The sequence below is a fragment of the Lissotriton vulgaris genome, chromosome 12 (assembly GCF_964263255.1).
Source record: "Lissotriton vulgaris chromosome 12, aLisVul1.2, whole genome shotgun sequence".
In the NCBI taxonomy this organism is placed as follows: domain Eukaryota; kingdom Metazoa; phylum Chordata; class Amphibia; order Caudata; family Salamandridae; genus Lissotriton; species Lissotriton vulgaris.
In genome coordinates this window covers 530,235,076-530,260,045 of record NC_141700.1, presented here as the reverse complement: position 1 = coordinate 530,260,045, position 24,970 = coordinate 530,235,076, and the positions used below count along the sequence as shown (strand labels likewise).

The 24,970-nt window shown below is 45.2% G+C and overlaps 1 protein-coding gene across 1 annotated transcript in view; it reads left to right on the top strand.

Annotated features, from left to right (window-relative positions):
* The window catches only part of LOC147677673 (zinc finger MYM-type protein 1-like), a 36,280-nt gene extending 12,414 nt beyond the window's left edge, over positions 1-23,866 (top strand). Inside the window, exon 2 of the mRNA XM_086945320.1 lies at positions 20,448-23,866. Coding sequence (XP_086801446.1) covers positions 20,455-22,965 — 2,511 coding nt within the window. The 5' untranslated portion in view covers positions 20,448-20,454 and the 3' untranslated portion in view covers positions 22,966-23,866. The remainder of the gene's footprint in view (positions 1-20,447) is intronic.
* The last annotated feature ends 1,104 nt before the right edge of the window (positions 23,867-24,970 follow it).

The window sequence follows — 24,970 nt, the reverse complement described above, 5'->3', positions numbered from 1 at the left end:
ACTCCCCCCCCCCCCCCCGTAGTTAATTTCCTCCCTTTACGAGACATTTTACCCCCATCTAATGATAATAAGTACTTTCAATGCAACCTAGTATTAGCTGTGTATCTGAAACAAATGTCAAAAGTAAACATAAACAATTAATAAGGCAATGAACGCAGTGAAATCTTATGCTAAAATCCAAGTTGCAAATGCAAGAGGGGTAGCCTGGCTCGGCCTGCTTCGGGCTGTGACTGGCTAGGCCGGGCCGGCCCTTGGCCTGGGCTTCTCCCGTGATGCTCCCGGGCAGCGGTAGGGGAGGTTGGCTAAATAACGACAGCAAGGGCGGTGCTCAAAGCCCCGATTTAGGTGTGGGCGGTGAGGGGAATCCTGGGGCTATGAGTCCCAACAATGTCAGCACTCGTCCCTGGTGCAGTGACGATACAAAACTGGGCAGGCATGTTCCTTCTCCCTTCAGCTCCGTAAGGGCAAACACAAGAGTTCCACACGTAGCACCTCCAACGCTGCTGAACCCCGCATGTGTAAAATTAATTGGTTAAAAATGTTCAATCAAAACAGTCACTGATAACCAACATCTCTGCACTGTTACATGTAATGGGCTCTGTTTGTGTGTTCTGTCATTGAAATTATATTAAAGAATCACTCCTAGTATGAATCCAAGCACATGGCTTGCACCATGCTGCACGCCACACACTGCTGCACGCCACACACTGCTGCACGCCTCACACTGCTGCACGCCTCACACTGCTGCACTCCTCACACTGCTGCACGCCTCACACTGCTGCACGCCACACACTGCTGCACGCCACACACTGCTGCACGCCACACACTGCTGCACGCCTCACACTGCTGCACACCTCACACTGCTGCACTACTCACACTGCTGCATTATTAACACTGCTGCACGCCTCACACTGCTGCACGCCTCACACTGCTGCACGCCTCACACTGGTGCACGCCACACACTGCTGCACTCCACACACTGCTGCACACCACACACTGCTGCACGCCTCACACTGCTGCACGCCTCACACTGCTGCACGCCTCACACTGCTGCACGCCTCACACTGCTGCACGCCTCACAACACCACCACATCACTCAGTGACTGACTGTTTTTATAGAGTTTAAGTGTTAAATATAAATACCAAGGTGTATATGGTGAATCGCTGGGTGTATGAGTGCCTGTCTGGATGAGTCAGTTGGTGTCTAAGTGGTTGTATGGGGGTATGAGTGGGTACATGAGTGGCTGTATGGGCGATTGATTAGTTGTCTGAGTACCTGTCTGGGAGAGGGGGTGTGCGACTGCCTGTATTGATGAATGAGTGTGTGAGTCAGTAGCTGTATGGGTTAGTGAATGCATGTGTGAGGGGCTGTATGGGTGAGTGTGTGTATGGCTGTGAGGGTGGGGGAATGGATGTGCCCGTGATATATGAGTGAGTACCTGGGTATATAAAAAGCAGTATAGGTGAGCAGTGGGGTATGTAAGTGGTTGTATGGGTGAGTGTGTGTTTGTGTCAGCAACTGTATGTGAGTGAGTCCCTGTTAGTATCTGTATGCATATGAAGTGGGGGTGTGTAATTGTATGGTTGAGTTAGTGGCTGTGTGATTGACTGTATGGAGAGTGAGTAAGTGTCCGTAGCTCTACAGCGGACTAATCCAGTGTGTGGGGGATAATATGGGTGTATGAGTGAATATATTAGTGACTGTATGAATGAGTGGGTGAATGGGTGGCTGTATGGGTGAGTGGATGTGTGTGTAGATATAGGAATTTGTGAGTGGGTGTGTGAGTAGTGGTATCGGTCTGTAAATGGGTTTGTGAATTATCATGTGGGAGTGGGTGTATGAAAGGTTCTATGAAGATGTGAGTGGATGCGTTAGTGATTTTGTGGATCGTCATCAGTGATGTCACTGACCATGTCATGAGTGATGTAATACATGAGGTCATAGGTGGTGCATTGCGGGGGCGTAAGTTATAGTTAGCTCAGCAAATTATAACAGCTGAATTTCTCGGGTTTTGTTCAAGTGAAACTAGAGCCTAGCTAAAACGTCCCGGTGACCTTTGGTTTTTTCATTGAACTACAAAAAAAATTTCAATCTCCGTTTCCTAGCTATAACGCCCCTGTAACCTTTATTTTTTTCAGCGAATGTCTGTAGTTTTTTAAGCAGTAATGGCGTTTGCAGAGTGGTGGAGAAAGGTGGATGGGCCTCCAACCAGCTCTCAGGAATCCCGCTGTGTAGGACTTAAAGGAGGTACAAGGAGGGCTTCTTAGCCTCCAAAGGTCCCTCAGGAGTAAAATGGACTTCATCCCCAACCAGTAGTGTGCCAGGAGCCGCGTTTGCGGAGTGGTAGAGAAAGGGTACATGGCCTCCGAAGACCTCTTAGCAATCTCGCTGTGTGGGACTTTCTGGAGGTAAGGTTATTATTTTTTTATTTATAAAGTTTTATATAGCGCAGTGTCCCCTTGATCATCCACTCCACCCTGATCATCTGCCCCCTGGGTAGGAGGCGATGCTGCAGAAGGGGTTGCTGCAACAGGGGTTGTAGGCGCCTGAGAACTGGCCAGGAATGCCTGCTTAAAGTGACTGAACGCATCAGTGTTGACGCCAGAGTCTCTGGGTCGCTTATAAGGTGGTGGCTGAGCACCTGTCATGGCATTCCCTGGTGTAGGGTTTGGCACAAATAGCGCAGCTTTAGCCAATAGCTCACACGCCTTATCAATCTTGCGTGTCAGGCGATCCTCTAACGGCGCCAATGCCTCCGCGTCTATGGAATTGTCCACTGCGTCATAAAAAGAAACATCCCATGGTAGGGCATTAAGGGGATCCTCCTCCCACTGGTCATCCTGGTAAGTCTCCTGATAGGAATCCATGCATGACACCAGGCAGAAAAACCCTTCAAAAGGTAAGTGGGTAATTCGAAGGTCAGATATGGGGTGCTGGGTGCCAGCCTACACTTTGGGCAAGCAGAGCCTGCGTTTAAATAGGGCTACAGCCCAGGACCCAACAGCCCAGGTGCAGGAAAAATATTAATGGGCAGTCTGCCTAACAGAAGTGGGCCCTTGGAATTCTAAAATTCCAACATAACAGACTCCCCAGGAGCATATAACAAAACGGCCTATTACTGACCCCTCTGGTGTGTAATAACAAATTGCCTAATGGCAGACTACAGACCCGAGGAAAACGGGCGTTGGAAAGGGCGTCCACAAAGACAAAATTCCTGCCTAATGGCAGAGTACAGACCCAAGCAGTTGTGAAAATCAACTTAGGAGGAGTTAGAACATTTAAGCTTTTTTCTGGAGACTAATTCAATTTGGCACAATTGTTCCTTCTGGGTAGTCTGAAAACAAACACATGTTCCAGGTGCTCATCATAAAATGTTTGCTGAATGTATGACTAATGAGTTTGTAACAGGCAGATTATAATCATTCACTCCGAAAACATGTAACAATTAAACTTTAGTCTGACAGGCTCATAAGGCATCATTAAGAGAAGTCCTGTGCAAGCAATCAAATCAATTGCATTACTATAAATTAATCAGAGTGAATGTGACTAGTGTTCAATTAACATTCACTTTAAATTCTACTAGTCTTACTTGACGACGCCTGCTGATGCCATCACCGAGCCACTGCTCGCCCAGCAACCTGTGGGCCCACCCTCTGCACTGCCTCGCTACACGGTGACGCGTTGGCCTTCCTCACGCCGCCACTTCCTGCTAAAATCGACACCGCTGCTTGCACCGTGGTTCGGGGGCACCGCTCGTAAGTTTACATGCCGCACCGCCCTCATCCCACACCGCAGCCTTGGCCCACCGACGTCGGTGTCATTGACACTGAGCCGCTGCTCGCACCACGACCTGGGGTCACCGCACCGCTGCGCTTCACACAGCAGCACCCGACACCTGTTGGCACTAGCACTCCAGATCCCATCAGAAAGGAACTCGACCTGCAACATGAGTAACTTCAAGGGCCCCATCGCCCTGCATCTCTGAAAGGTACTGTTTGCGGGTCTTCCTGACACTGTAGTTGGCCTGCGACCCCGTGGTCAGCCAGGACTGTTTTTGGATTTGTGTGCTCACATCGCCATGGAAGCCCGGACGGAGCTATCCACACAAGGAACTCTTTTTAATCAAGGTCTTTTTGAACTGTGAACTTTTAAGTATAGTATTGTGGATTTTCATTGATTTTGGTCTTGTTTTAAATATATAAAAATGTTGGATATTTTTCTAAACTGTGGTGTCCTTTTGTAGTGCGTACACTGCCTTACTGTTGGTTATGTGCAAATGTTTTACACACTGCCTCTAAGATAAGCCTGGCTGCTCATGCCAAGTTACCAAGGGGGTGAGCAGGGGTTATTTTAGACTTGTAACTCCCTTATCCTGACTAGAGTGGTTTTTTTTGCCTGGCTTCGGCCTGTGCCCTAGCCTACCAAAAATCCAATTTCTAACTAACTTCATGTTAGATAATTGTGGGTGATGTGAGGAAAGCTGCTAATACCCTTGAATTACCTAAAGGTGCAGTCCCTCTTGCCCCTTTTCTACCTCCAGGGTCATAACGCATATGCCTGCAGCCCTTGTGATTCAGGAATCCGGCTGGGGCAGTTTTCCACTCCCAAAAGGGCCCCCTCAGTTTGCCTGTGTTTGTGTTTCTAACTCAACTTCTAAGTGCAGCATGGTGACTTCACTCTGACACAGGCCTGAAGAGAAACCAAATTAATTTTTCATTTCTCTTTTAGGTAGAGCCTGCAAGGTGCCTTTGGAGAATGGGTGGGGGTCCCCTCAGTGACACCTTCATCTGCAGAGAACTGCTCATCAAACACAGGGCCAAACACAGGCTCCTACCAGGGGTGTGGAATTTATTAAAATATCTACTTGTCCATGTGACAAGATGCTTCATAAATCTACTTGTCCTGTAACAATATCCACTTATCCCTTTGGTGCCATGTAGTGTAGCAACAAATTATGGAAGCAATCATTATATAAGAGTTCTAATAATAGCTTCTCTGAATATGCCAGAGCTCATACCATATTAGGGTTTGAATATAGCAATTCCCTTGTTTTGCCACCTTTCCGTAGATCTATATACTGAGGCTGGAGGTAGCGGTAAGGAATAGTTCCCCATGGATGGAATGCCTTTTTGAGTCTGTGCAAACCTACTAACTTGCATGTTTTATGGGTTTACATCAGCTCATCTCTAATATTTTCTCATACCGAGAAAGGTTGCAAATTTACTTCTGACAAGGGTAGAAGTAAAACATCTTCCAGGGTTGGGAAAAAGAGGTTGGTGACAATGTGAACTCATTACCGCCAACAGATTTTCGCATGAGCAAATCTACATATGCATTTGTGCTCGTGCTAAAATGTATTTCACAAATAATTTTTGGGAGTATGATTTCATGACCTGCTTCTGTAAATTCTTGTGAATTTATGAAAGCTTAAATCTGCACTAATACAAGGAAATATACCATGGGTGCTTGTTTGTGACTTTCTTTAAGAATTGGGCCCCTATTTAGGTCTGGCGTGAGCCAAGACCTTATGTTTTTATTAAAATTATATCTCTCTCTCTATCTACAGGCTGACTTCTCTGTGAGTGACAGCATTCAGCTGTTTCACAAGGAGCATATCGGCAGCAAAGTAGTTTCGTTCAGTGCAAACTGTGGTAATGTGTCGTTTTTGAGTAGGCCTGGGCCGTGAACTCCACTCAGTTCGTGGAGTTTGCAGAGTTTTCTGCACTCTGCACTCGGCAGAGCTCGCGGAGTGCAGAAAACTCCACTTTGCGTAGTACAGAGGAGTTTTTCCCCGCTCGCGAACGGTAAGTTTGCGAGTGCGAGCTGCCGCTCGAGTAGAATTTCTAACCGAGCGGCAGGAAGACCAGTGCGAATGACAGTTTGCACTGCACTCCACCATTTGTGGAACTTCGCTGAGTTTTTTGTCCCTTCGCAGAGTTCCACGTAGCAAAACTCAGCGAACTTCGCCCAGGGCTGTTTTTGAGACCAAAAATCTTTTTGCTTTTGCCAATGTTTGCTATAATGATGAGGGCCAGGCAGCTCCCACAACAATAAAGTTTCACAAAAACCATGTCAAAACAAGCCAAGCACTGACCAAACCAAAAGGGTGACCTCCAATGTCATACCTACTTGCATTGTCAATGCTGGTTTGTTTTCATGTTTCCTATAATTTTGTTTTAACTGGTTAAACTGATTTCCATTAATCATATATTTTTGGGAAATACTAGCATGCTTCAACACATTTTACAAACTGATGCTTCAAAGAAACAATACCTAAAATGTCACAGTAGTTTATAAAAACTTTTTTTCCAAGTTGCATTTTTTAATGAACATTTTCTTTTGAAAGCAACGCATCGTCAACCATGGTTTCAAGGTTGTGCGTATATTTAGATCTATTCAGAGAGCATCCTCGGAGTACTATACATAGCCTCCGCCTCATATTGTCAAACTTTGCAAATGTGCATACACATTTTTATTCTGGAACCACTGTCAGTAGTGCAGCCTGAACTTACATTTCCTTACAGTGCTCACCCTCCAATAAAGACTTTGTACTAATGAACCATCAATTTGGAACAGCATTAGCATATGGGCACACATATTACCTTAACTGCAGACAATGCCCTTCCCGGATCCATAATGTGGCACTGTAATCTGGCATCCAAAGAATCTAAGGACAAAATAAACATGAAAACTCATTGTGCTTGACCCCAAACAATATGTTCTGGCATTGGGTCCCAAAACCTTCAGGGGACCCTTTGCCCAATCAGTTTCCCATCTGTGAACTACAGGAGATCCCAGGGCCTCTCATCACATTCTGCAAGGGGGGGGTCCGATCATTTTGCTTTATGCAACTTGCTACCACCCTGGCTTGCCACCTCCTCTCTTGCTTAACTTGGTTTTACATTGAAGACCCAGAATTGCAACATACCTTCAGTGAGTGCTGTTTTTAGCCAACTGCCCACATGAAAACTGAAACTGCAAGTCGCAGAATGCATTGTCACCGTTGGATAAAACACCAGTTTTGGAAAATCTAATATATGAAGGGTGCTCATTAATACCTTTTTTATGGGCAGGTTTGGCTAGTCAGACATTGGTGCAACCCTGGGTGCATTTCAGTGGCGGCTACTCCGCTAAGGCGGAGGAGAATCGTCCTGCTGCCAAAAAGGAAACATAAAATGATAATAACTATTATTATTATCATTTTATTGTCACTATTGCAGTCAGTGGTGGATGGGGCAGGGCTGGCCAGAGCAGGGCCCGAGCATGAACTGTTTAGCCGGCCCTCTTGGGCTGAGTAAAACAGTTCATGCGCACCGTGCATGTTCCTACCAGGCTGCATTACACAGCCTGGTCAGGAACATGCACAGGATCCCTGTTGCAGTCTGAGCGCCGATCCACGGCGCTTAGACAAATAAAAATGCTGTGATTGGCTTAGGGGAGCCTGTCAGCCGGGTGCTTCCTACTGCCAGCCGGGACAGGAAGAGGAGGAGAACAAGGACTGAGCTTGAGAGGTGGTGGCCGGCCGTTAAAGGTAAGACCTTTTTATTATTTAACTAGCAGCCCGTCCTGACGTTGTCCGGGTATGAATTGCTGCCGGCCAGTAGTATATTGTTTTGTAGGATTTCGTTTTGATATCATTTCTTATCTGTGACAGGCCTGTGAAACGCTCCGATTCACAGTGCACTGCTGATGCACTTAAGAGTGCGCGTTCAGTAGTGTGTGAACTCTAGTTTCCCTACTTTATTTTTCCTTGCAATATTATATAGCGCGAACTCGACAACATGGCATGAGCACAATTTACATAACAGAAGAACACATTCATTTGTGGTAGGCACTGGGAGACAAAGCAATTTGCCTGGAATCACAGGATGTTGAGCTGATGCCGAGATTCGAACGTAGCTCCCCAGCTCTAAAGTTCGCAATTCTAGAACTTGTGGCGGGAGGTGTGTCTAAAAGTGTATGTTGTGCTGGCCATCAATGAGAGAGACCTGTGCATTTTTCAAATGGGTAGTGAAAAAATATGAGTATGTTGCTGGAGACGTGGGCCGCCATGCCACCAATGTACTTACCGGGGGAGGGTAAACACCCATTATTTCGCAACTTTCTTTCCGCATACCATCACTCCGCATACTTTCATTACGAAAGTACCATGAATCTGCAATGCCGTTATAACGCATGGCATTACATTTTATATGCTTTTACAACGCATACATTTACAACGAAATTCGTTGTAAATGCATGAATGGTAAATGCATGTTTTTTTTTAATGTTTGGATAAGGTAAGTATGGGTATAGGGGTATATGTTTTGGGGTACTGAGGTATATGTTTTGGGGTGTTTGGGTATTTTAAGGGTTCAGATATAGTTTTAGGTTATGGGGTACAGGGGTAGTTTTAGGGTTTAGGGCTAGGTTTGGGTTTTGAGGTACAGGGGTATTTTTAGGGTTCAGGGGTAGGTTTGGGTTTTGGAGTACAGGGGTATTTTAAGGGTTCAGGGATAGGTTTGGGGGTACAGGGGTATTTTTAGGGTTCAGGGCTAGGTTTGGGTTTTGTGGTACAGGGGTATTTTAGCGTTCAGGGCTAGGTTTGGGTTTTGGGGTACAGGGGTATTTAAGGGTTCAGGGGGTAGGTTGGGGTACAGGGTTATTTTTAGGGTTCAGGGCTAGGTTTGGGTTTTGGGGTACAGGGGTATTTTTAGGGTTCAGTGTATTTTTAGGGTTCAGGGGTAGGTTTGGGTTTTGGGGTACAGGGGTATTTTAAGGGTTCAGGGCTAGGTTTGGCTTTTCGGGTACAGGGGTATTTTAGGGTTCAGGGGTAGGTTTGGGTTTTGGGGTACAGGGGTATTTTTAGGGTTTAGGGATAGGTTTGGGTTTTGGGTTACAGGGTATATTTATAGGGTTAAGATGGGTTAGTGTTTAAGGGTATTGGGGTATTTTAAGGAGTAAGGGTGGGTTATAATTATGGGGTGCAGGGGTATTTAAAGGGAGCAGGGTAGGATTAGCACACAATATGAGACATGGCATGAAGGGCGGAACGTACCACATGCCCCCAGCGTTTGTCACGCCCCCAGCATACGCCCACAGCACAACGCAGACACGCCCACAAGGGACTACTTTGTTGGCACGGTTCTTTTACCTTTTAAATGTATATTGTGGGCGTCTGCATAGCCTATGTCCTTCTGCTGCAACTGCCCTTTCCAACGCTGTATTGGGTGTTGTGATTGGTGCTGTGGTTCCTGCGATTACCCGCCTCAAAGGTTTGGGCTCTCTCTTTATTATATTAGTATGGATATGGATTCCTCGCACCCTCCAGCACACACCTTGTACCCGCCCACCACTCCTGTCCGGTAGCAGCAGCTGCTGGTGCATTTTGGTAATGGGGATTGAGGTATCCAATGGCAGTGTTCTCGGCTATATTCTCGTTATGTTCACCTCAAGTAAAGTGGGACTTTTTAGAACTATCTGGCACAATTCTTGTTCTTTTTTCCTTAGCTTAGATTAGCTAAGGATGTACACTCCGCTGTTGGTATTCTGAGACCGAGGCAAGCAGTGGAATTAAGCTAAAGATTTTAAAATAATAAGGAGTCATGTAGTTGACGCCAGGCAGTGAAATTTCACAAAAAGAGGTCATTGCTGAAACCGATTTCTTTGAATAGACATTGGTGCTATTTTGTGCTCAAGATACAGTGTCACTCAAAATGTCACACATAGGGCAATGAAATGTCACATATAAGCATCGCGAAAATGAAGAAATGTCACACATAATCACCCTGACAACTTGGCAGCTAGGGCTTGTGTGTTTTTCTGGCACCTTCTTAGCATGACAGGAATCAAGGATTGAACTCTGTGGTGCGGGCGGTGCTGTGACACAGTGGCACAGAAAGTGTGATCGGACAGCCTATCTTGCAATGACTGCACTTACAAAGAGCTTGCGCTGTCACTTGTGAGACGTTCAGTTAGCGTGAAGGGGCTTACAGTTCTCCTATTGTTGCCGTTGGTTGTCTTCATCATCATTCTCATCCCTATGCTTTTTTTTTGGTTAGCACATTCAGGGTTTATTTCCTCTTTGTGTGTTTGTCCATCCCATGAAGCATGGCCAAAGTGCTGCTTTTGTTCCCACTGAGTGTCCTTCCACTACTCGTGCGTTGATGGCGGCCCTGTTTTTACTTTAGGAGGAAGCACTCAATAATATTGCGTTTGTGAGGAAGCAGTCCATAATACTGCATCTATTTGCAGGCCAACTATTTCCAACCCGCTCCCTCTCCTGCTTCAAGCATGTCTCACTTTGGCAACGAACGTTTATTTTTAAAGTGCGTGTGTGCATTATATTTTTCTGAATTGTATTGTTTTTGTTGTATGACAGATGTCCTTCTGTGTAGCCTTTGCCCTCCTCCCTCTCACTATCCTTCCCTCCATCCATGTTGCTTTTGCCTACCTTCGTCCCACCCACCGCCCCTGTGACTTTTGATCTCTCTCTCCGTATCTCCATCATTGTTGCTGCTTCAAACACGCTAAGTCATATGTGAGAACATTTATTTTCGGAGTGCGTTGATCACTTACATTTTTCTGACTTTTGTTGGTTTAGTTGTATTGCAGACATGATATTCCTTTGTGTTGCCCTTTCTCCATCCATCTGCCCATGGTGTCTTTAACCCCTACTGCCATGTGCCTTTGTCCCCTTCCCTCCCACCCTCCGTCCCTGTGGCTTTTGACCCTCTCTCCCATTACCATACCATATTATAAAATCAAAGGTCATACCACACTGTAGCATACTATACAAGGACAGGCAATACCATACTACTCATTGACAGGTCATACTATACAATACCATACCACTAATTGACAGGCCATACCATACCATACCATACCATACCATACCATGCAATACATCCCATTCCATAACATACCAAGTCCATACCATACCACACCACACCATATTATACCATTTAATCTGATACCATGCCATCCCATACAATGACAGGCCATACCATATGGTTACAACTCAACCCCATCCCATAACATATCAAATCCATACCATACCACACCATACTATACCATTTCATCCGATACCATACCATACCATACCATCCGATACCATATCATACAATGACAGGCCATACCCAGCCGCGTAGCTAGGGGGGCGTCCGCCTCATGCGGCACCTTATCTGAGGCGGCAGTGGCCGCGGACTCACGGGCCGGCACTGACTGTCTGGACTGGAGGCCGAGGCCCGTTGCGGCCATGGAGCGGCAGCGGCCTCTGTGACTTTAGGGCGGGCGGCGGCGCTCTAGTTACATCACTTGTTACCAATGCGGCAATACCAGTAAAGTTAGCAGCACTAAGCACTGCACACACAGAGTTCTTATGGTGGGCATTATTATAAATACTGTCTGTAAAAACACACTTGCTGTTGCTGTCGGCAGTCGGTCGGGTTCGAAATTAAATTCTACAAGATGACCGTTGTTGGCCTGCCCCCCCCTCCTCCCCGCCTCGCTCACACTAGTAGTCCTCCAGGGCCGTCAATCCAGTGGTAGCGTGCACGGCGCGTGCTAGCGCAACCAATGACTGCCCTGTAAGGACATTTGGCCAGCCCTCGCCGAACCCGCACCGTAGCAGTGACGTGTTACGCGCTCACCGCCCGCACCGCGCCCCCTACGCTCGCCCCTCGTCGTCGTGTCGAGCCAGGAGTCGGAGCAGTGAGTGCGTGCGTCACAGCCAGGGGCACCGGTAACCACTATAAAATAAATTAATTCAAGGTGAGGAAAGAATAAAGAACCTGGTCTAGAGTCTATCAGTAGGCAGGACCCTACTGTGGTCTGATTGATTGCGGTATTACTTCCTGCAGGATATTGTCAGGATGGAGGGGAGATCGGTCCTAGAGATTGTCCCCTAGCCCTACACATTGACACGGAGCTTGTTGTATGTAGTTGCGATTTTGGGCTCTCTGGCTCAGCTCATTGACTGCTTGGAGACTGGAGTTTTTTCTCTATGCCAACTATGTGTACTGCCAGGATATTAAGGAGGTCAACGGTCAACCTGTATTTCCTGTCTGTGAATATCTGATTGCCAAAGACATTGCCTCCATTGTGGTTAGAAGTGGCCCCGTGTGCCTGCCGGTACTACGTTATTTACGTCTTTGGCTACTACTTCCAGGCCTTGGATCCTTGCCTCATTTCCTTTATCCTTTGAGGGGGCTTTTTGGGACCACCTCAGGCACGGGCAGTTTAATTGGGTTTAGGCAAGGTTTAGTCTCAAAGAGGAACTTGTCCTTAACTAGTGAACTACTATTAAGGACAAGGAAAGAGCTCAAACTGATTACCGTTGTGGTCATATGTTGGCTTTTCCCTTGTAAAACACTTTACAGGGGGTTGGTTAGATTTGCTTCTTCGCTTTACATGTTTGATCTTGTTTCCATGAACTCGATCAGTGTATGATCCTGCATTACAAGACACTTAAGCTGACCTTTGTTGTTAGTTGGGTCGTATCTTGAGCTTAAAAAATACCAATTACTAAGGATGGAGAGGTTCAAAGTTGAAAATAACGATGATGTGTTGGCTTTATGCACTTCCGCTTGTGCTATAAATGTGCTTGCGCTTGACGTGCTTGTGTCTAAGTTAGGGACATCATGTGTGTTGTTTAAGGCTTGGATGTCTGCCCCCGATATAGTTCCAACTTGTGAAGGACTTGGGCACATTTACTCTGCTATAGTACTGACTGGGCTGTGTGTTTCTGAATTTGAAAGTTCGTTATTTTGTAACCTTCTCCTTTTGGTGCAGTTATATATATTCCTGCCTTTTTTAGGTCCTGCTTTATTTTTGCTGTTCCTAATTCTATTAACTATTTTTCCTTTGAGTATTTTATGGGATTTGGGTCAGGCGTTCTTGATCTCCTTAGTGTCATCTTATTGCCCTGACCCAGGTCCCCCATTATCCTACTGGACCACATTATTGTTGGTTTGCTTAAATTCCCTTTGCTTTTCTATGTTGTATCCTTGCGCATCTTACTAATTGTGGCACAGGCGAGTGGGTCTTGGGATAAATCCTATTGTGTCCCAAACTACACCCCATGAGAGAAGGAGGATGGGGAGACAGACTGGAGCAAGAATAAAAAGGGGGTGGGGGGCTCACCTGGTCTGCAAGCCGCACCTGGGCCTAGAAGGCCACCTCCGAGTTCACAGTGCTCGACCAAGAAGCAGTGGTAACTAAACCACTGCTCCCCTATTTGTACTTCCTACAGTCACTCACCAAATGCCCCTAACACCTCTTTGCCCACCTCAAGTGTTCCAGTCAAAGTCTGTAAAATGCCAACATCAAGTGTAGCCCTGCCTGGCTTTTGGGCTCTCCCCAAAACAAGGATTGTACCGTGGTTGATGATGCCGGTGACCTGCTGAAATGGAGTGCCTATACTGAACATGTTACGAGCTAACAGAGGAATCCGGAGTTACATTATTAGGCAATAGTTACCTCTTTTTAGCCTCTCCATTGCACTCTTGCTTCCAGCATACGTTGGTCTAATCTCTTTTCCTAATTCCTCGATTATAGAGATAAATTCTGCATATTTGCTCTGAGGTACTTGGTTACTACTGGTCCCCTGCGGAGTGATAAAAATTCCCTGACAGAAACACAGAAGCGACACAATCAAGATATTAATTTTATGAAATATATTACAATTAAAGACAAAATGTACTATTCAATAATAGTTGCTCATCATTTATTGAAAAAAAGACACCCAAAGTCAGAAGACCACCGAGCACCACTGGATTAGCCAAATGGGACAATGGTAATACCCCAGGGTAGTTGGGGCAGGGTTAGCTTTCTGGGCTCATCGGTTATGAATGTCCAGCCTATTCAGCTCGAAACATTTGGAGGAGGGCACAATTTCATCAAAGGCACCGCAGAGAAATAATGCTCCTGGATATTGTGCCAAACTTCAATATTAGAATATTTCAGGTTGTCGTTTTCCAAGTATCCTGTAAAACCTAAGTGTTTGTAGTTATTTTAGTTGGAAAATTGTGACGTAAAATTAATTTGTTGGTTCCATTTTTTTTTAAAGTGTTTCTTGGAAAAAAAGAAAAAAAAGGAAAATGTGTGTTATGCCTCATTCCGACTTGAAGGGGTTTGTAATACTAATTCCGGTAAATACGCACCCAGCTGCACTGGTGAATGCAGGGTGTGGTAATAACAGTGATCATATTGGGCCACTTAGTATGAGGTCTTAGGGTTTGCTCAATCTGTATTAGCATATGAAACCATCATGCAAAATCAGATCCAGTACCAGGGAGTAACAATATGAATGGCAGTGTCTCACACAGGAACATACAAAGGGGAAAGAAAGCAAAGCTGTCTTTTGTTCAAATATTCTTCTACTCCACGAATGAAGACATTGGTAAAGGGAGACTCCATCGTCCTCAGCGAGTATCAAGTTACCCTCAGAAAACACTCAATTTTTAGGAATTAGTTTAATTGTATTTACATTTAGCAAGAATGCATTGTACAGAAACTCAAAAGAGAATTGCATTTGGACTCAGTGGTAAAAATGAAATGGTGTTGCTATTTTAGTTGCGCCATCTTGTTTGCCAGTTTTACGCTGGCATATATGTATACACTTGCTGTGGCTTCAGCCAGGTCTGTGATTTTTGTAGGGGGCCTTCTATGTCCAAGCTTTATCTAAGGACCACACAGTACATTGGACCCTTATCTTCGCCTTTGCGCTCACCTATTGGGGCAGTGGGGATGTCCCTGAGCCTGTACTTTAGCTTAAAATACGTGCCAAATCTTGTCTAGCCCTCATGAGTTATTTTTTTCCCTTTAATCTGGCCCACTAATTCTTTCGTGTTTTCTGCACTCCTCTGTCGTTTGTAGCCCCTCCCCCGTCAAAGCATCAATATTCACATTAATTTAGCTAAAATTGGTAATGACCTCCATTTAGCAACAGCCTACCTGAGCACATTTCACCTCAATCAAAACACTGTTTTTATCATCTGGATAGCGAGTGGCCCACCTGTGCATCTTCAGCAAGACATCAGTCCTCTGAACCATGGCTCAACCAACAGCCTGCCAGAGTCCTGCCAGAGTCCTAAAACTGGCACTGCAAGGAATATTAAAGGGTTATTTTACATGAACGTTACAAAAATTATGCCAAGCCAACCGTGTAATCTAATATGTATTTTTTTGGGGGGCATTTGAGGGTTTCTTTTGGTGGTACTCAGTTGTTTACTGTACTTGTAGATGCGTAGCTTTTTTAAAATTATTATTTCTATTGCTTGTTTCATTTAACGTGAACCAACCAGCATCATGGATCAACCTTTTATTTTACTAATTTTATTTGCCAGTCCATTTTATACAGCGGATTTTTCTTGTTACCTCACTTAGTTATTTCAAATAAAGCTCCAGCAAGATAATACCAGGTAGAGAAGGGCTTAGAGTGATGGAGTTCTGTGCATTGTAATTTTGAAATACTTTAGCCGGAGTTAATCCTTGGCAAAGGGAGCTCTAGGTATTACTAATAGTAGAGGCTTTGTGTGCTGGGTTGGTTCTGATTGCTAGGTGTGATATTTTCATAATTTTATTGTAATCATGAGTCCACCGCCACAGACATTTGCACCAGTTTTAGTCCTTTTAGAGTGTCTCTCTCATTGCTGATTTCTCAAATGGGTGTAATTACACACACATTGTTTTTATTAGGTATATCATGAGTACATGTAAGCCCATTATGAGATTTAACAAACTGGATTTTGCTTTGGGGTTGTGCAAAAAAGTGGCGCAATCCCAATGCAAAATCTGGGCCTCAACTCATTTTCCATTTTTTTAAAAACCCTGCCACAAAGAAATTTGCAACAAGGAGAAGCATGTTAGTAGATCTTTTATGCTTAATTGGTTACAAAGTCTGCATTTTTAGGTCTCGCCTGTCGATGCGCATGCGCATCGAGCAAGCGAGACTATGGTGGCTTATCCACTCTTTATCCAACTTGCTAGGAATCGTGGCGATTCCTTGCCGTGCCCGTGACTTTTAAGCTCAATGCGCATGCGCATTGAGCTTAAAAGCGCGTGCACATGCCCCCAGCCGCCTGCCTTGCCTACTCTCCCGCCCCCTCACTTCTTGATTGCACGGCCGCTAGGCCGTGCCTCCCTTACTCTCCTCCTCCTACTCTCCTCCCCTCGCCGTCTGTTCCCGCACTCCTCCCACACCCCCGCTCCGCCCCCTCCCCTGCCTGCCATGTCGCGTCGCATTTCTCCTCCCCCCTCCCCACAGCTCACCTACTCTCCTCCTCCTACTCTCCTCCCCTCGCCGTCTGTTCCCGCACTCCTCCCACACCCCCGCTCCGCCCCCTCCCCTGCCTGCCATTTCGCGTCGCATTTCTCCTCCCCCCTCCCCACAGCTCCCCTACTCTCCTCCTCCTACTCTCCTCCCCTCGTTCTGAGGTTCCCGATGACCAGGGTGAAAGTCGCCAGTTGAAATTGTGTCTGGGTGTGTTTCTTACTGGCTTCGGGGATGGAGAGCGTGGACATGGTTTGGGCTCAACATGTGAGAGGATCTCTGCTTTGTCTGCTTAGCAGTCCACGTATGTGCTCCCCAAGTTACCAAGCACCCATTCGTCACTGATTGTGGCGACGGCCGTGTCTGATGAAAGGAAACCCCACTAATAAGCGGTTTTGGGAGGCCACCGAGGGAATGACTGACCCACATGCTGCTGTTTCTGTAGCTTTCACCCTTTGCTTCCTCTTAGCGGGTGCCACGGATCCTGTAGTACCTGCTGAAGCGGTTCCACGCTCGGCCTTGGATTTGTAGGTGTAAACGTGTCCCAATGCCTAGGAGGAAAGAGCTATGCTCCGTTGTGACAGGTGTTATAGAGCCTCGCAGCTCTCGTGTACATGTCACAACGAAGGAGACTTACGTGGCCAAAAAGAATCTTGAATGCAGCTGAACCCTTTTTAACTTCAATAAACGGCAGAGTGACAAGTCCCATGTACTCCAGCCAATCACATGCGTTAGCTGGGCCGAGGGTCTCGCCTCTTTAGGGACCTCTGGCACGTGCCCCTCAAGAGGTTATAACCAGAGCACTGTGGACCCATTGCCAGTTCAGACCCTCCTCAGAGTCCACAATGTTCTTCAATCGGACACTTTTACAAGTTTATGCTTCGGCTTCCATCTTCTGTAGTAAGCCTATTTAAATCCACCACAGTTATATACCAATCAGTACGAGATATGAACACATTAGAAAAGGGGAGGTTCAAAACACTGATATACATCATTGTTTGCACACCTCAGGCGAAGACAATACGCGCTTACAAATAGCCTGTGTTCAGGAGGTCAGTCCCTGCCTTGACTTATTTATTTGATTTGAGAATCTCCCCAAAAAACGAGTTTCTTGGCCTTCAGAAAGGTGTCTTATCTGGGACTGTAAAAGCCCGGTCGCACCTGCTTAACAGGCTTGAGCACTCGCCACTTCCATAGAAACTGCTGATGCCGACATGCTTTTCGGCCAAGTGCATTCAGCGGTTTGCCCAGGGTCAGGAGAAGCAGCAGCTGTTGGGACCCTGCTGCTTTCACACCCTCTCCCCGCTCCGCCCCCTCCCCTGCCCGCCGTGTCGCATTTCTCCTCCCCCCTCCCCTTCTCTGCCTGTTTCAGCCTTCTTTCCTTTCCGTCCATTTCGCTTCCTCGCTCTTTATTTTCCCTCTGCTCTTTCCTTTATTCTGCATTTCTCCTCCCCCCTCCCCTTCTCTGCCTGTTTCAGCCTTCTTTCCTTTCCGTCCATTTCTCTTCCTCGCTCTTTATTTTCCCTCTGCTCTTTCCTTTATTCTTTTTCTCTTTCCTTTCAGATTCCGTTTCTTTCCTTCCCCAGTTTGTTTCTTTTTTCCTGTTCCATTTTAAACCTATTTAACAATTCTTCCCTTACTCATCGTTTGTTCGATCCGTGTGAGTTTGCCGACTTACACCTCCCCTCCCTACTTTCTGCCCTGGCCCCTCCCCCTCTCCTTGAGGTGAGCGCGGCATCACCCTCGCTCATAGCCTCGAATCCATCACCCTGCTTCCAGTATGCACACCCCGAGCATGTCCTCGAAACACATTTCCATTCTGTCCATTCCTATGCATCATTCATTTATCACGCAGACACCTCTCAGATCCGTTTCAAAGCCAAACTGCAACTTTCTTGCATTTCAGTTCTAAATGATTTTGTAACGCAGGGCTGCATACCTAAACTGAATGTGTAGTTCTACAGAATTATGTAGTGCACACTAATTATCTTATTTAGATGAACATTTCTTTTAATACATTCTTTTAACTGCCAAATGTCATGGGGATTTCACAGAAGAATACAACACAGTATGTTTTGCAGCATGTCCAAGTGCAAAGCAAAGATGCACTATCGTCATGCCCCCCTAATCCGAAATTGCATTAATAACTTACTTTAGCAGATTGAAAAAAAAAGCTCACGGTAGCATTAGAAAAATAAAGTAATCGGATTCGTTTTTTTTTTTGTTTAGCTCAGAGGAAACACCACATAGATGTTGCCCTTTCGTTTCTGAAAGGAACACTGGCATAGCGCCTGGTTGCCTCCTCCCTCTTTTACACGCAGCCGGTGAAGGACCAAGGCAGCTGATGGCTGTTTTACAGGGGCCTAGACTGGAGGGACTTACACCTCCCCTCCCTACTTTCTGCCCTGGCCCCTCCCCCTCTCCTTGAGGTGAGCTCACCCCCCCCTCACCCCCCTCACCCCCCTCATTCACCCTCATTCACCCTAACACACCCTCACCCTCTCACACACCCTCTCACACACCCCTCACACAACCCCTCACTCACGCTCTCACACACCCCCTCACTCACCCTCTCACACACCCCCTCACTGACCCTCTCCCACCCGCTCACCCTCACCCTCACTCTCCCTCACCCCCTCACCCTCCCTCACCCTCCCTCCCCTCACCCTCACCCCCCTCACCCTCAACTCCCTCACCCTCACCCCCCTCACCCTCACCCCCCTCACCCTCACCCCCCTCACCCTCACCCCCCTCACCCTCACCCCCCTCACCCTCACCCCACTCACCCTCACCCTCACCCCCCTCACACTCACCCTCACCCTCACACCCCTCACCCGCACCCCCCTCACCCTCACACCCCTCACCCTCACCCCTCACCCCCTCACCCTCACCCCCCCTCACCCTCACTCACCCTCAACCCCTCACCCTCAACATCAACCCCTCACCCTCACTCACCCTCACTCACCCTCACTCACCCTCACCCTCACTCACCCTCACTCTCACTCACCCTCAACCCCTCACCCTCACTCACCCTCAACCCCTCACTCACCCTCACCCACCCTCACCCTCACTCACCCTCAACCCCTCACCCTCACACAGTGCAATAGGTCTCGGAGCATTTGAGTTAGAGCTTTTAGAAATGTTTATGGCTTTTTTTTGTAATTCTTTAGCATTGGCTACAGGAAACAAAAATGCTAAAGATTTACAAAAAAACCCATAAACAATTCTAAAAGCACTAACTCTAATGCTGCGTGACCTATTGCATTTCCAATGCTTGTTCTAATATTTTTATAGGGTTAAGGCATCTGCTTCAGGGAATAATAATTGGTGAGATAACCCTGGAGGTTAAAGTATTTCTTGGAGAAATTTCTGTTTTGTGTAGCCTCAGATCTGACTCGAAGTAGTATAGAAGGTTAATGTGCCTGCAAAGCACATCATGTAATATGCAGGTGACAGATTTTGTTTTAATGTAGCTAGGTAAGGTAAGGTTACTGTTGTGAACACAGTCAGATCCTTTTGTTACTTGCAGTTTATACATAGTAAGCCTTTTAATATAGCACAGTGAGCTATGTAGGATATGTGACTGCTACTACTTTTAACCCTCACTGACTCGTGCAACACATCTCGTTCACTGATTTACACACTTGCATGATTTATTTTCAATCTGTATGTTATTGAAATCGCACTGACACTCTGCATTGGGATGTGTAGCGTTATAAAAGAAAGTAAAATAGTACTATTTAAATTGTATGTAAATACTGGGACAGACCAACACATCTGAGATACTTTCAGTACATGCACTTACATAAAGGGGCCTAACAAAGTCAAAAGCATGCCTCTCTTAAGTACCTGTGAAGAGATAACCAGCTGTATGCTTTTGTCTCCGTTGTATTTACATTTAAGTGTGAGGTTCCAGGCCACTTCATCAAAAGGAGGCCTAATGGCACCTTAACTGAGCCGCACTCTGACAGCTGGGACGTGATGTGACGCCCTCCTCTGTATGGTACTCAACGTACAGGCTGTGTCCGACAACAAGGCAGTGAGGGTTACAAGGTGTAGGAGTCACATGCCCTTCTTGTCTCACTTTATTTTATTGCAATTGAAATGGAGCAGACTACAAGCTAACATTTTGAAATTGGATGTATTTATGCGTTATTCTTTTTATTAAGAATATCTTTTTCTTGTTCTTTCAAGCTTAAAGATGAAGCGAATAAAAGAAAGCGGTGCAGCCTTTAGAAAAAAGAAAAAGGCTAGAGAGGAAGAATTAAAAAAGTATGAAGGTTCACTACTGAAATACCTCAGTCCCGAAACAGAAAGTACTAGTACTACTACTGTTACTGAAGCAGAAACTACTAGTACTACTACTGTTACTGAAGCAGTTTCTGATTTTGAAGTCAATCCATCATCAAAGTCAAGTGATCCTTCAACAAGTGATAAGGGGTCTGATGGACAACAAATTCCAACAGTTGACTTAAAAGATGTTGGTCTTTGGCCAAGTAAGATTAAAGATGACACACGTATCTTGCTGGTACAACAAGGGGCGTCTGTGGTTCAACATCTAGATTCTGATTTTGGTGAAGTCATTCGTGAGGGTGCTTTGATCAAAGGACAAACCAGAAAACTTACACGGGAGTGGTTTTTTCAAACTCTGCCAAATAATGAAAAAATGTTGAGGTCATGGTTGGTGTACTCTCCTTCCAAGAAAGCTCTTTACTGCTTTTGTTGTAGACTATTTGCTGACAGAAGTCATTCGAATTTTGATTCTGCAGATGGATTCAACACGTGGTGGAAACTAATTCCTAAAATTTTCGATCATGAATCTAGTGTTGCCCATGTTCGATGCTTCACACAATGGAAGGAGTTGGAAATTAGAATCCGATGTGGAGCAACAATTAATAAAAAGGCACAAGAACAAGTTGAAAATGAAGTAAAGAAGTGGAGGGAGATACTTTCAAGATTGTTGGATATCATTAGATTCCTAGCTAAACAAAATGTGGCTTTATGTGGTCACCAAGAAGGAATTCATTGCAAGACTGATGATGAACCTGAATCAACAGGAAATAGAGGACATTTTCTAGAATTAGTTCATTTGTTGGCAAAATACGATCCAGTGCTACGTGAGCATACTGAAAGAATTAAGATGGGAAAAAAGTATGCTAAATCATATATGTCGCCTACTATTCAGAATGAGTTTATAGACATTTTGGGAGAAAAAGTAAGAAGCAAAATTATCGAGCAAGTGAAAAAAGCAAAGTATTTTTCTATAATGTTCGACAGCACGCCTGATATTTCTCATAAGGATCAGATGAGCCAAGTTTTACGCTATGTTATGATCAATGGAAATAAAGTGATGGTTGTGGAATCATTTGTCGATTTCTTTGAAACTAAAGGTAAAACCGCTGAGAATATTTCAACTATGATTTTGCAGAATTTAGAAAGCAACGGAATTGATATTCAAAATTGTAGAGGACAGGCATATGATAATGCTGCTGTGATGGCTGGTCAACATACTAGCATTCAAAGACGCATCAGAGAAATTAATGAAAAAGCAGAATTTGTCGCATGTACAAATCATTCGCTGAATTTGGCTGGTTTACATGCAGCTTCTGTTGCTGTGAATTCTGTTACCTTTTTTGGAACTGTGGAGCATTTGTTCACATTTTTTTCTTCCTCGACCCATCGCTGGGATATTCTGACTTCAGTCACTGGTCAGTGTGTCAAGCGTGTAATAGAAACTCGGTGGAGTGCACGTGGAGATGCTGTGAGTGTTGTAAAAAAGAATTACTCAAAAATCTTAAGTGCTGTAGAGCGTTTAACTGGTGAAGAAGAAGATAGAGTTACCAGGTCAGATGCTGGTGTGCTGCTTGTTGCTTTACAATCTTTTTCCTTCCTGTGCTTTCTTGGACTGTGGGAATCTGTCCTTGTAGAAATTAACGACACTCAGGTCTACCTCCAAACCAAAGGATTGAATATACAACAATGTGACATAAAGCTCAATGCTTTAAAAAAATTTCTAACTGAAAATAGATGTGAATTAGTTAACAAATCAGTAGCTTACGCCAAAGAAATTTGTGATGATCTTGGGATAGTCATGGATCGTCTGTTTAGAAAGAAGAAACTAATCGCAGGTGAAGAATCAGGAGGTGCTGAATTGTCATATGAAACTGAGTTGAGGAGAGAAATGTTTTCTTCACTGGACAGAGTGATCCAAGAAATCAACACAAGATTTCAACAACTTCATGTTCTTGCTGAAAAATATGCTTTCCTTACTCCATCAAATCTTTTGGATGATAAATACGAATGTCAACTGAATCATTATCATGATGACATTAATGAGGAAGAGTTCCTGGTTGAGAGAAAAAGACTTCAGAGTTTTATTTCTGTTGCTGCTACGCAACACGAAACAGAGACATGGAAGGACAGTCCCCTTGAACTTTTGCAGTTTATTCTAACATACAATCTTGAGAACTCCGTTCCAAATATTGTAATACTACTGCGAATTTTCCTTACAATTGCTGTAAGTGTTGCTAGTTGTGAAAGGAGTTTTTCTAAATTGAAATTGATTAAGAATTACCTAAGATCTACAATGAGTGCCTTACGTTTAAGAAATCTTGCCATACTGTCTATAGAACAGCAACTGAGTGATGAAGTAGACTTTGATGATGTCATCGATGATTTTGCTAATAGAAAAGCAAGAAAAATAACAGTTTAGAATGTTGGATGTAAGTTTTACTTGAAAATTCAACATAGTGTTTTCATTTACTTTCCTATACATCATTTAGAATGTTTGTTGTAATTTTGATGTGTATTAAGAGGGGCTGCAAACTAAAACAATATTTTTTTATATTATTACAAGACCTAAGAATAAAGTCATATTAACCTTATGTGTTCTTTGTGCTGAGGCTGCTCTGAAGGAGAGATGTACTATTACAAGCTGGTTTTGTGTCCCAAGAGCACACATCTTTTCATTCCCAGGGAGTTGGATGCTGCTTAAAAGTAATGACAGGGCGCGACCCCTGGTTGTTTCCTTTGGGCCACCAGAGTGGGCTGTGTATCCAGTCTGTATTGGCAAGGTGGAGCTGACTGACCCCTTTGTGCTGTGTTTAGTTCTAAGGGTACACAGTGAGTCAGTCCCTGTGATAATAATTAATTTGCTGTTTTTGAAAGGTAAAGAAATACAGGCTTCGACACTGTTACGTTGGTTTTGGGTCCCCAGAGCACATCACGTTTGTGCAGGCCCCACTGCTTTAATGGGGGTACTATGATGTATGGTCATTTAATGTCAGCTGTAGATGATGGATCCCTGAACAGTGTCATGTATGTGCATGTTTGCTTTGTGCTGAGGGGTACATTGCTCACACAGCTCTCTGATGGATGTCACATGGTTTTTCTGAGTCCCCAGATAGATAATGCAGTTGTGTGTTCTCTTTTGTACTGCCAGTCACTGGTGTATTCAACTGTCTAGCCTTTGACCGTGTCATGTATGTGCATTTTTGCACACTTTGAACTATTTTTCCATCATCTCAAGAGTATCCCTAGTTTACAGTATTGTGGCTTTTTATCGTTATTGGTCTTGTGTTAAGTCTATGCATAAAGATACGTATTTTTTATAACTACGTGTGTGGTGTCCCTTTGTAGTGTTCTTCACTGTGTTACTGTGTATGATCATAAATGCTTTACACGCTGCCTCAGAGATAAGCCTAGCTGCTCGTGCTACTTTACCACAGGGTTGAGCAGGGGTTATCAAAGGGTGTAGTCCCCTTAGCAGCAATACTACGTGTCTCTCCTCGGAGACTCGGACATCCTTCAAGTGCTCACCGTCCTTTTTCCCCAGAACTCTTCCCCCCCCCCCCCCTCCCTCCCCCACCCCACCAAGGGGCGGCAATCTGAGGGGTAGCCCCGGGCGCCACAAGCTCTAGCTACGCTAGATAACTTTTGTGAAGATTATGTTCAGTGTATTTCATTGTGAAGAAAATCCAAGAACAGTAGTGAAATATTAACATCTTTTTGTTACATTTGTAATAAAGCTTGAAACATTGAGAGAACATATTTGAACCAGTTGTTGTTGAATGGTTGCCCTGCCCAATTGACTTACTGTTGTTGCTGTTGCCGGTACACGTCGGGAGTGCCCTGGACCCTTTGCCCACCACCGCGGACCATCACCTGCACCTCTGCTGATCGCCGCCAGTGCCGCTGCTGCCGGGTCTTGGACCACACTGCCCGGCAGAACTTGCGGCGCGCTTGTCACCAGCGTGGGCTGAAAGCTCCAGGAGGTGCTTAAAAGGCGTGAAGAGCACCCGCGTCACGGGACGCGCGCGGGCAGCGCCGGGCGAAGCCCGGGACAAGGGCGTGGCCGTCTAAGGACGAAGGAGTCGGGGCTGGGCCACCCCCCTTGGCCATTGCACTTTAATAACTTCAGTGTCCTATTGGGTATGCTAAAATACGTTCTACCTTACGTTGACGTTTAAATTATTGTTAACCATCCTTGACTTGTTAGCTTTTTACCAAGCCAGGGTGTGATTGGGCTAAGAAGGAAAAGTTTATTGAATTGTGGCGCTTAGTATTGGGTGGTTACCGCTAGTAGATTCCATCAATAAGACATTGTGAGTAATCCTTAAAAAGTAGCGCCAAAGGAGGAAGTCAAAACTATTGTCTATTAAACCGGATAGTTGCGACTGTTAATTGAGCTGTAGGTTTTCTTTCTTTCCTTTTTAGCC